This window comes from Panicum hallii, chromosome 7, assembly GCF_002211085.1.
Source record: "Panicum hallii strain FIL2 chromosome 7, PHallii_v3.1, whole genome shotgun sequence".
Taxonomy (NCBI): domain Eukaryota; kingdom Viridiplantae; phylum Streptophyta; class Magnoliopsida; order Poales; family Poaceae; genus Panicum; species Panicum hallii.
In genome coordinates, this window is record NC_038048.1 from 39,133,844 (window position 1) to 39,145,145 (window position 11,302).

The window sequence follows — 11,302 nt, forward strand, 5'->3', positions numbered from 1 at the left end:
TAGCACATGATGGCCACAAAAGTAGCCATTCAAGTCATGGTCTTTGCTCTAGTTTTTTTTATCATGCTTGCAACGCATCCGGCTTGGGGTGAGCAAGAATGTTGTGCTGAGAAAGATGCAGTTATACACAACTGCATGCGAACCATCACAATTGTTGGTGGTTACGTTGATCCGAGCAGCAGATGCCGTGCAACCGTGCAAGAATCTGACATGGCTTGCGTTTGTCGTGCCATTTCCGTCAACGAACAGCTTAGAATAAGCGTTGTTAAACTAGTTCGGCTTGCACGTCAATGCGGCAAGCTGGTGCCGGTTGGAAGCAAATGCGGAAGTAAGTGAGGATAATACTATTGTTTTTATTTGAAATAAAACTTTCTAGACCTATTATCTATTTATATTTGTTAATTAGTTATAACAGGTAAGGAATGGAGATATTTTCACGCATAAGGTGATATAGTGTCATTGTTTTCACTCAGCTTGGACGGTTCAGCCGCCATTGTCGCCACCCTCGCAAAGTGCGCATCCATGAGAGTTTGCCATCAAGGAGAGCTGCATCCATGGAAGAACCCTGAATGAAAGAATAACTATGTGTGATCAGCTCTCCTTTTGTGTCATGTACTCTGTCATGGCAAGATAACGAACAACAACAAAATTATTACCACAAAAGCATGATGAGGCCCATCTATAGCACTTGTTTCTTTGTGCAAGGCCTGTACGAGTAGTACGCCGCGCAGGAGGTAAAGTCCGGGGAGCGCACTGTTAGATAAAATAGTTTCTATGTGAACAGCAACAACCTGAGATACGTATGCCACAAGATAGATCATCGCATGTTAGCCTAGATTAGGCTGTTGTAATTCAGTTATGCGCTATCTTTGGCAAGGCATATCCGGTTGTTGTAGGTTGTAATTCTTGGCGTGATTGATCGTCTATATATAACACAAAGGCAGCGTACGGAGATTGTACGACTGTTTCCACCAATACTTCCGCGCCTCTGGTTTTCTTCATGGTCATCAGAGCGTAACCAAGATCCAATCCACAAAAACATGGCTGGCTCTTCCTCCTTCACATCAGGACTTGCCTCCATGACTACCAATCCAGTTTCTGAGAAACTCGCGAAGCACAATCATGCAACATGGAAAGCCTAGGTCATCGCCACAATGCGCGGCGCCCGTCTTGAAGGTTATCTCACCGGCAAGGCAATCAAGCCTGCTGCTGAGATCGATGGCAAGGATGGAGAGAAGATCTCTAATCCTGCGTATGAAGACTGGTTAGCTTCGGATCAACAGGTCCTTAGCTTCCTTCTCTCCTCGGTGTCCAAGGAGATCCTTGCTCAGATCGCGACCAAGCAATCCGCGGCTGAAGCATGGACCGTCATCCAAACGATGTTCGCGTCCAAGACCCGCGCACGCGCGGTGAACATGCGGCTCGCCCTGGCGACTGCTCAAAAGGGGAGCTCGACTGTGACAGAATATGGCGCGAAGATGCGGACTCTCGGTGATGAGATGGCTGCAGCAGGTCGGCCCCTGGAAGATGAGGAGTTGGTAGAATACATCCTCACTGGACTTGATGATGAGTATGACTCGGTGGTCTCCTCCATCCTCGCGCGATCTGAACCGGTCTCGGTGAGCGAGCTGTACTCCCAACTGCTTGCTTTCGAGACCCGACCAGATCTTTGCAGCAGCAACAACAACAACTCTTCTGGATCTTCGGCCAATGCTGCAAATCGGCGTGGTCGTGGAGGTCCTGGCCGGTTTGGACGAGGTGCTCGCGGAGGAAGGAACTCAAACGCTCCAACCCAGCATGGCGGTCGGAGCTATAATTCATCCGGCAACAACTTTCGGCAAGGAAGCAACAGCACGCGCGGGAACTCCAACAACGGCAACTTCAATGGTCATCCTCAGTGCTAGGTGTGCCTCAAGACAGATGTTGGCACAGGTATGATGAAAATTATGTTCCTGAAGTCAAGCATGCAGCTGCTGCTACAAACTCCTACACTGTTGATACAAACTGGTATACGGACATGGGAGCCACTGACCACATAACTGGAGAACTTGAGAAGTTGTCCTTCAGAGAGAAGTACAACGGCGGTGATCAGGTGCATACGGCAAATGGAGCAGGTATGGCTATTAGTCATCATGGTAAAAATACTATTCGTACCCCACATTGTAATCTAAAACTCAATCATGTCCTGCCTGTTCCACAAGCCAAAAAAAAATCTTGTTTCCGTTCATCGTCTTGCCAAAGATAATAATGTATTTCTCAAATTTCATCCTAATTTCTTCCTCATAAAGGACCAAGACACGAGGAGCACAATTCTTAAAGGGAGATGTCACAAGGGCCTGTATCCTCTACCAGTAGCACCACCATCCGTCAGGAATACTCTTGGAGTGAACAAGCCGTCTTTTGACAAGCGCATAGCCGTTTGGGTCATCCTGCAGCCCCCATTGTTCAAAAAATTATCAGTAGCTTTAATCTTCCTTGTCATGTTGAGTCTATTAAAGAGTCAGTGTGTGACGCTTGTCAACAAGCAAAAAGTCACCAATTACCTTATCCTAAGTCATCTAGTCAGTCAAATTTTTCTTTAGAACTTGTGTTCTCAGATGTATGGGGGCCTGCACCCATTTCTGCTGGTCATTATAAGTACTATGTTAGTTTTATCGATGATTATAGCAAGTTCACCTGGATCTATTTCCTTAAGTTCAAATCTGAAGTTTTTCAGAAATTCCATGAGTTTCAGAAACTTGTTGAGAGACTCTTTGATAGAAAAATAATTACCATGCAAACGGATTGGGGCGGTGAATATGAAAAACTTCAGGGATATCTCATCATGTTTCCTGCCCTCATACACACCAGCAAAACGGGTCGGCTGAACGCAAACACAGGCATATTGTAGAGATGGGTCTATCTCTTCTTGCGCAAGCCTCCATGCCTCTCAAATTCTGGGATGAAGCCTTTCTTGCCGCTACTTTCCTGATTAATCGTACCCCAAGCAAAGTGATTTCCTATGCTTCACCCCTGGTTTATTCAGTATCAAACCTGAGTACTCGTCTCTACGAATTTTCGGCTGTGCATGTTGGCCTCATCTCAGACCCTATAATCAACATAAACTTCAGTTTCGGTCAAAGGAATGTGTCTTCCTTGGCTATAATAATCTTCACAAAGGTTTCAAATGTCTTGATGTTTCCACTAGTCGTATCTACATCTCCTGCGATGTTATCTTTGATGAAAACATTTTTCCCTTCTCTAAACTGCATCCTAATGCTGGTGCTAGACCGAAATCTGACATTCTTTTCCTCCCTTTCCACTTGCGACCACCCGGGGACGAATCTATAGTTGAACCATCGACTAATATGCTAGGAACTAATGATACTCCTGCAGCTGCTGATGATTTACAGGATGCTGAAGCCTCCCAAGATCATGACACAGGACATCAGGCAGATCCGCTGGTACAATCTTCATCAGGATCGGCGCCAGCGCCAGGACAGGACCCGGCGCTCATCACCACTTCGCCTTTCAGTGAACCCGAGCTGGCTACATGCAGCCCAGCTGCTCCACACCATCCAGCCGACGACACAAGTTCAGGTGCTTCCTCGCCTGTCGCGGCCCCGGGGAGAAATGCGCCAGCTGCGACAGACTCTGTCACTCCACCTGATAACGTGGCTGGAGACCCTTCACCACAGGCTCCGGTTCAGCAGCGACCACATACCAGGCTGCAATCTGGTATTCGTCAACCCAAGGTATAGATGGTACTGTTCGTTATGGTTGCTTTACTTCATCAGGAGAACCTCAATGTTTAACTGAAGCCTTGGGAGATAAAAACTGGAAGGCTGCTATGGATGATGAGTATGATGCCTTGATAAAAAATGAAACATGGCATCTAGTTCCACCAAAAAAAGGAAGAAATATAATAGATTGCAAGTGGGTTTATAAAATCAAACGCAAGGCAGATGGAAGCTTAGATAGATATAAAGCTAGACTTGTTGCAAAAGGGTTTAAACAGAGATATGGTATAGACTATGAAGATACCTTTAGTCCGGTTGTGAAGTCAGCTACAATCAGGATAATCTTGTCCATAGCTGTGTCAAGGGGATGGAGTCTTCGTCAACTAGATGTTCAAAATGCCTTTTTACATGGTTTTCTAGAAGAAGAAGTTTATACGAGACAACCACCCGGGTATGAGGATAAAACCAAGTTTAATTACGTATGCAAATTAGACAAGGCCCTGTATGGCTTGAAACAAGCTCCCCGTGCATGGTATTCTCGTTTGAGTGCAAAGCTTCAGAGTCTTGGGTTCAGTGCATCAAAAGCAGACACATCTTTGTTCTTCTTTAACAAGGGAGGTGTAGTTATTTTTTTACTGATACACGTGGATGATATAATTGTTGCAAGTTCGACAGCTGATGCTACACAAGTTCTGTTACGTCAACTTTGGCCAAGAATTTGCACTAAAAGATTTAGGCAAACTTAACTACTTCTTGGGAAATAGAAGTAGTTCAGGAGCAAGATGGAATAATTTTGACTCAAGAGAAATACGCTTGTGATCTGCTAAAAAGGGTTGGTATGTCTGACCGTAAGTGTGTAACTACAACGCTTTCAACATGTGAAAAATTGATTATGTCTGAAGGTACTGCACTGGGACAGAATGACGCTACACAATATAGAAGTATTGTTGGTGCTCTCCAATATTTGACTCTTATAAGACCAGATCTTGCTTTTCCGGTTAACAAAGTGTGCCAATTTCTGCACAGCCCCACTGCATCTCACTGGGCTGCAGTGAAACGAATCCTAAGATACGTGAAGCAGTCAATTAATGTTGGATTGAAGATTGGCAAGTCCAAATTTCTTTTGGTTGGTGGCTTCTCGGATTCAGATTGGGCAGGTTGCCTTGATGATAGGCGATCTACAGGAGGGTTTGCTGTTTTCTTGGGCTCGAACTTGGTGTCATGGAGTGCACGAAAATAACCTACTGTATCCAGATCAAGTACGGAAGCTGAGTATAAAGCCATTGCCAATCCAACTGCAGAAATTATGTGGATACAAACACTTCTACGAGAACTTGGTATTGATTCTCCTCGAGCTGCTAAATTATGGTGTGATAACATTGGAGCTAAGTATCTCTCTGCAAATCCTGTGTTTCATGCAAGAACTAAACACATAGAAGTTGATTATCATTTCGTAAGAGAACGAGTTTCTAGAAGATTACTCGATATCGATTTTGTTCCTTCTGGAGATCAAATTGCATATGGTTTTACGAAACCACTGCCTGCAAGACAGTTGGAGAACTTCAAGCACAATCTCAACCTCGCTCGGCTAAGATTGAGGGAGGGTGTTAGATAAAATAGTTTCTATGTAAACAGCAACAATCTGAGATACGTATGCCACAAGATAGGCCATCGCATGTTAGCCTAGATTAGGTTGTTGTAATTCAGTTATGCGCTATCTTTGGCAAGGCATATCCGGTTGTTGTAGATCGTAACCCTTGGCGTGATTGATCGCCTATATATAACACGAAGGCAGCGTACGGAGATTGTACGACTGTTTCCACCGATACTTCCGCGCCTCTAGTTTTCTTCACGCACCACGGCACCTGCGCTGTTCGATCCCATTGGCATCTCACCGTGGGAGCTAGCGCTTCCTCTGAGCGACCGACGCGGTGCATGTGTAGCAGCAATATTTTTAGAGACCGCGCCTGAGTACATTTTTCATTAAGAGGATGTGTAGCAGCAACATGTAATGCTGTCCTGCAACAGTGCAATGCAAGAGACGAGCTAGCTTCTAGTAGCTTTGCTGCTGTAACTGTAATGACTGATCTGAAAGGCCTGCACGACGCGCAGTCCGGCGAGCGTACCACGGCGGCGGATCGTTTGGATCTCATTGACATCCCGTCACCGTGGCCACTGGGCACGGGCCGGCGGGCCTCAAGTTTCACCCCAGGGCGGGCGGGCGCGTGCATGCCCGGCCTGTTGCCTCGGTAGCTAGCTGCACAGTGGGGTGGCTGTGTAGAGGAGGTCATTGAAAATTTCCTACCCCACCGGCTTTACGGGTTTCACATGCGCTGCTGCTTTCGCGTCGCGTCGCGCGCGCACCACCACCCAACCCGGCCACTGTAGGCGCGTAGGATCGGATCGTCCCGGCAGTAAATGGGACTGCGACTTGGTCGCAGATTCGACCGGCCGGCGGTAGAATTGGTGGCACTGCCCCGTACATTTTCGGCTAGTTTCCACGCCGGAGCACGTACCCTTTTCCGGTGCCGCCGGTACAGCCGCGCTACTGGGTGGTGGACGCAGCGGTACACATGGCGATGCGGTTGGCCAGTACCAGCACGGCTGTACGCGTCGTCGTTGCTGAATTATTACCGGAGGAGGAGGAGCTTTTGAACCTTTTCTGATGGGAGTTAGGCTGGTGCCAATGGGGGGCGGTACCGCTCCCCTGTCGGCCCTCAGGCGGGAGCGAGGAGAGAGGCGGGCGGGAGCGGGCGCTATCGCCCCGCTCTCGCCCACGTTGGCAGGCGGGAGGCAGGCGGGAGCGAGGCGGCGCGTTGGCGTCGGGCGAGAGGAGTGGGGCGGGAGTGACGTGGCGCGTTTCTATTGGTCCACGCGGAGGTTGAAATAATTAAATTTGAAAATAAAAAGCTGACGTGGAGAAGAGATAAGTGAGAGCTGGCACTATAGCCTGTGTATTAGAGAGGTAGGGTGAGAGTGGGGTGAGAGCTGACGTGGCGGAGAGATCTCTCCTCCTATCGCTGAACTCAGCCTTAGGGTTCTACAATGCAACGCTCCGTTTTACCTGTCAGCCTCTCGCCGGAATTAAGCCGGGGGTACGAGGGTGCGTGGTAGCTGGGAGTACGTAGCAGGAGGAACTGTTCGTTGGTGAGACCGGCGAAGGGTTCGCCTGCTGGTAGAGCTTTCCAGGGTGACCTGAATCCATGGATCCGGCATGCGAGGGTTCAGTTTGCTTGTAATAGTACTTGCTGAACAGTGGAGAGCGAAGCAATGCATGCTCTGTTTGCATGGCTGGCTGACACTCTGTTACAGAGGTTCAGCTCCAGATTAAATGGCCATTAACTCCAGTTTTAACCACGGCTCGCATCGTGCTACTGCTACCCCCTCGTCCTCTCATCAGAATCACGTACGGAGCTGCCCATGCCCCCATGCTCCCTACGCTGGTCTCCCTGCTTTCTGGCCCGCGATTCAGTTTCAGGCTTTCAGCCTCAGGGGCGTCCTCCCTGCATTGGAGTGGTCGAGTGGAGCGCCAAATCCCTTTGAATTTCTTGGAGGTCCGTTTGGATCATCAGAAACGGGCTCGAGAGAGCACCGGTTTTCCTTGTATGAATTTTCTATCCATGGGAAAAATCCAAGCAAGACCGCAAGTCCATGCCATGGCCGCGCCATTTCTTCCACGGGCCGCGCCGCCGAGGTCGCGTCGTGGCGCCGTCACAAGCTCCGACGTCGACGCCCCGTGAACCCGCATCCGCCGTCCGGATTCACAGAAACCCCTTTCCTGTGAACCCACCCCGCCACCCGCATCCGGAGACGTGGGGCTCCCGCTCCTGGCGCCGGCCTTGATGCACCCAGGCACCCAGCGACCCTCCTCTGGCGCCGCCAGCGCGCGGCTTCCTCCCGCCCATCCCCTGCTGGCCAGCGCTGCGCGGCCGCACAGCGCACATGATCCGAGGCGCCCAGTCAGCCATGTCACGGCCGGCCCAAAGCGAAGCTGCCAACCACCACCGTGCAACCGCGCGGTCGCGACGCTAGCGAAAGCTAGCCTAGCTTGCGCTACCGTGCCCGTTCCGGCGTGCAATTGCTCCGCGTGTCCCTCCTCCCGCTAGCCCAACTGGCGGCCCCCCAGGCTTTAACTCGGCAGAGCGCCCTCGAGGTGCCCCGCGGCCGCGGGTGGCCGGGCGGCCTCTCTCCGATCTCCCCGTCTATAAGAGGGACACCGCCACGCCACCTTTCCTTCCCCGTGCGCCACGCCCCCGCCACTTGGCCGCTCGCCTCGCCCCATCAATTCGATCTCACCCTCTGTCACTGTCACACTCACTCACTAGTCACTCCCCCCGCGTCTCTCTCTCAGTGCGAGCGAGCGACGCCCTGTGAGCGGAGCACGCGATGGCGATGGACGCTCTGCTCGTGACCAGCTGCCTCGTCATCGTCGCCGCCGTGGCCGCCCCGGGCGCGTCCGCGGCGCCGCGCGCCTTCTTCGTGTTCGGGGACTCCCTCGTCGACAACGGCAACAACAACTACCTCATGACCACGGCGCGCGCCGACGCGCCGCCCTACGGGATCGACTTCCCGACGCACATGCCCACGGGGAGGTTCTCCAACGGGCTCAACATCCCGGACATCATCAGCGAGCACCTCGGCTCCGAGCCCGCGCTGCCGTACCTCAGCCCCTACCTCCGCGGCGACAAGCTGCTCGTCGGAGCCAACTTCGCGTCCGCCGGCGTCGGCATCCTCAACGACACCGGCATACAATTCGTAAGAAAAAGACCCAATTCCCGAGCTCTACAAGTTCTCGGAGGATCTCGCTTCACTCCACATTACGCATTGTCTGCAGGTGAACATCATTAGGATCGGGCAGCAGCTGGAGAACTTCCAGGAGTACCAGCAGAAGCTGGCGGCGTTCGTCGGCGAGGACGCGGCGGCGCAGGTCGTGAACAACGCGCTGGTGCTCATCACCCTCGGCGGCAACGACTTCGTCAACAATTACTACCTCCTGCCCTTCTCCGTCCGCTCCCGCCAGTTCGCCATCCAAGACTACGTCCCCTACCTCATCTCCGAGTACAGGAAAATCCTCACGGTCAGTTCCTTCTTCAGCTTTCTTCAAATTCCAATTACTCTCCCACCAAATTAAATTATCTTTGAAATTGAGCTATTCAGAGATAATCTAGGAGCAAACTCGAACAATTAAACATGGTAGCTAAGGTTTCCAGTAGAAAATTGGATTATTATGCTTCTGTTGCCAAAACTTAAAAAAAATGGAAGTAGGAAACGCTGCAAACTGGCTGGAACAGAAGCAGCAAGACATGGGTCGGTAGCTAGCTGACTGTTGCCGTCGGATTCCGGGAAGGGACACCAACAGTAGCAGGTGATCACCTCTCGGTGTCGTGTAATTTTGGGCAGTATGTTCTGCGTGTAACTAACTGACAGCATGGCCTGTATAGTTGCTCCGTGCCGAAGCACTGCTAGACAGTTTCTGCACCCACAGTTTTCAGTAGTTTTAGGCACCAGCTTGCCCGTGAGAGGTGACAGCAAGACCCTTCATGGGCAGTTTGAGCGGGCAGCAGTCTGGTATGTTCCCTAGGAGGCAAGACTCCAAACCTGCAACTCAGCTCGCAGTTGCAGGCACCAGTGCCGGTAAGGTGCTCACGCAGTCACTCTGATTTCGGAATGCTGTAGTAGTAGTACTGCAAAAATAGGAAGAACGTACTACACACTAGGCTGATGGACGATGCATTTAGCAGTTCGGCACAAGGGGATGAACCCGTTTTGTTGCATAGGAGTAAGCTCAAGACTTTCTACTCTTCTTAGAGCAGTGCAAACTGCAAAGGCTCAGAGAAATTTCATCCCCACACGCGCATCGCATTGAAATGAGGAGGAGCAGATCGTCGCCGTACTTGATCTCCTTCCGGCCGATCAGCACTCCGTTCACATTAATGGTGGCTCATCCATTCATGGGTCCATTGACAATAGGCCCTGAAACGACACTTTTTTTTACCGACCTACTGGTAACTCGCGGTACAAAAGGAATCCCCGGCCGCCGGCTGGAGTTCCCAAGGGAGCGGCGAAGTTTTCACGGTCCGTGTGCCGCTGCGATGTGTCGGCGGCCACGTTCACCACCACACGCTGCAGGCTGCACACTGGACTACTGGGAGGTCGGTCAGTCAGCAAGTAAGGCCAGTCTCCATAATTTGTATCGCACAGTTACCGAGACTAGGCGATGAAACTTCTCTTACATTTCATGAAATTTCTTCCCTCTCCGCAAAATTAACAATGTGATATAAAATTTAATATTATAAAATTTTTCATGAAACTTCCATTGAGAATAGAAGCAGCAGCCACGCACGCCACGTTCTGAGCCGGCATTGGAGAACAGCGCTGGCGGCCTGATCCATCTCCGCTGTAAAAATCAGCTGGCGGAGGCTGTCATTAGTTAACGTGAAAAACACACACGCGGGCACGATCCAATGGCATCACATTTACTGGTGAGCCCGGCCGGTGGTTGGGCGGTATTTACTCCCGCCACATGCATGAACAGTCAGTCGTCCTGCAGCCTAGCACTTGGGCTAAGCCAAGTAGCAGCATGCATGCATCCTAGCACGAGTGGTCGTAGCACACTTGCACTACCGGGCTGACAACGCGGCGGAACACCGCGTGCACTGTTGCGGACGCGTGCAGCGGCTGTACGAGCTCGGCGCCCGGCGCGTGGTGGTGACGGGCACGGGGATGATCGGGTGCGTGCCGGCGGAGCTGGCCATGCACAGCGTCGACGGCGAGTGCGCGCGCGACCTCACGGTGGCGGCCGACCTGTTCAACCCGCAGCTGGAGCGGATGCTGGCCGGCCTCAACGCCGAGATCGGGAGCGACGTCTTCATCGCCGCCAACACCAACCGGGCCAGCTTCGACTTCATGTTCAACCCGCAGGACTACGGTACGCATGCATCTCTCTATCTACCTGCCGGGTGGGACCAACACCAGTTGAAATTGAAGCTTGATCATGCATGTCGCCTGGCGTGCAGGGTTCGTGACATCCAAGGTGGCGTGCTGCGGGCAGGGCCCGTACAACGGGATCGGGCTGTGCACGCCGGCGTCCAACGTGTGCCCCAACCGGGACGTGTACGCCTACTGGGACGCGTTCCACCCCACGGAGCGCGCCAACCGGATCATCGTCGGCCAGTTCATGCACGGCTCCACCGACCACATCAGCCCCATGAACATCAGCACCATCCTCGCCATGGACAACAACAGGGGCTAGGAGGAGGAGCTACCTCTGCAGCGCCGCACCAGCTGATGCTACGGCCGCCGGCGACACACATAGCTACATGCCACGCTGTATGCTCACGAATGAAGCTGGTAGATCATTAGAGGTTTTGGTGTTCTTTCAGTTTTTTTTTTTGCGTGGTTGAGGTGAAGTGAAAATCAAGGGAGAATCTTGAGCCTAGGGCGGGTTTTACCTGTATTTTCCAGATTAAATTGTCACCAGACAGTCCGATTAATTCAAGAATTTGTTGCAGTACTGGTAGCAGATCGTCAACTTTGATACTACATGGTACCGATAATTCATTGCGGCTGTATACTTGGGTGGT

The 11,302-nt window shown here is 51.5% G+C and overlaps 1 protein-coding gene and 1 non-coding gene across 2 annotated transcripts; both read left to right on the plus strand.

Annotated features, from left to right (window-relative positions):
* Positions 1-1,517: 1,517 nt before the first annotated feature.
* On the plus strand, positions 1,518-1,656 carry LOC112901819. Its single transcript, XR_003230396.1, has one exon. It is a non-coding gene; the product is annotated as a small nucleolar RNA Z247 (small nucleolar RNA).
* Positions 1,657-7,980: 6,324 nt separating this feature from the next.
* LOC112900293 (GDSL esterase/lipase LTL1-like) lies at positions 7,981-11,224 on the plus strand. The gene is made up of 4 exons (XM_025969101.1): positions 7,981-8,474; positions 8,554-8,796; positions 10,395-10,647; positions 10,736-11,224. The coding sequence occupies exons 1-4, from the start codon at positions 8,106-8,108 to the stop codon at positions 10,969-10,971; spliced, it is 1,101 nt and encodes a 366-aa protein (XP_025824886.1). The 5' UTR covers positions 7,981-8,105; the 3' UTR covers positions 10,972-11,224.
* The last annotated feature ends 78 nt before the right edge of the window (positions 11,225-11,302 follow it).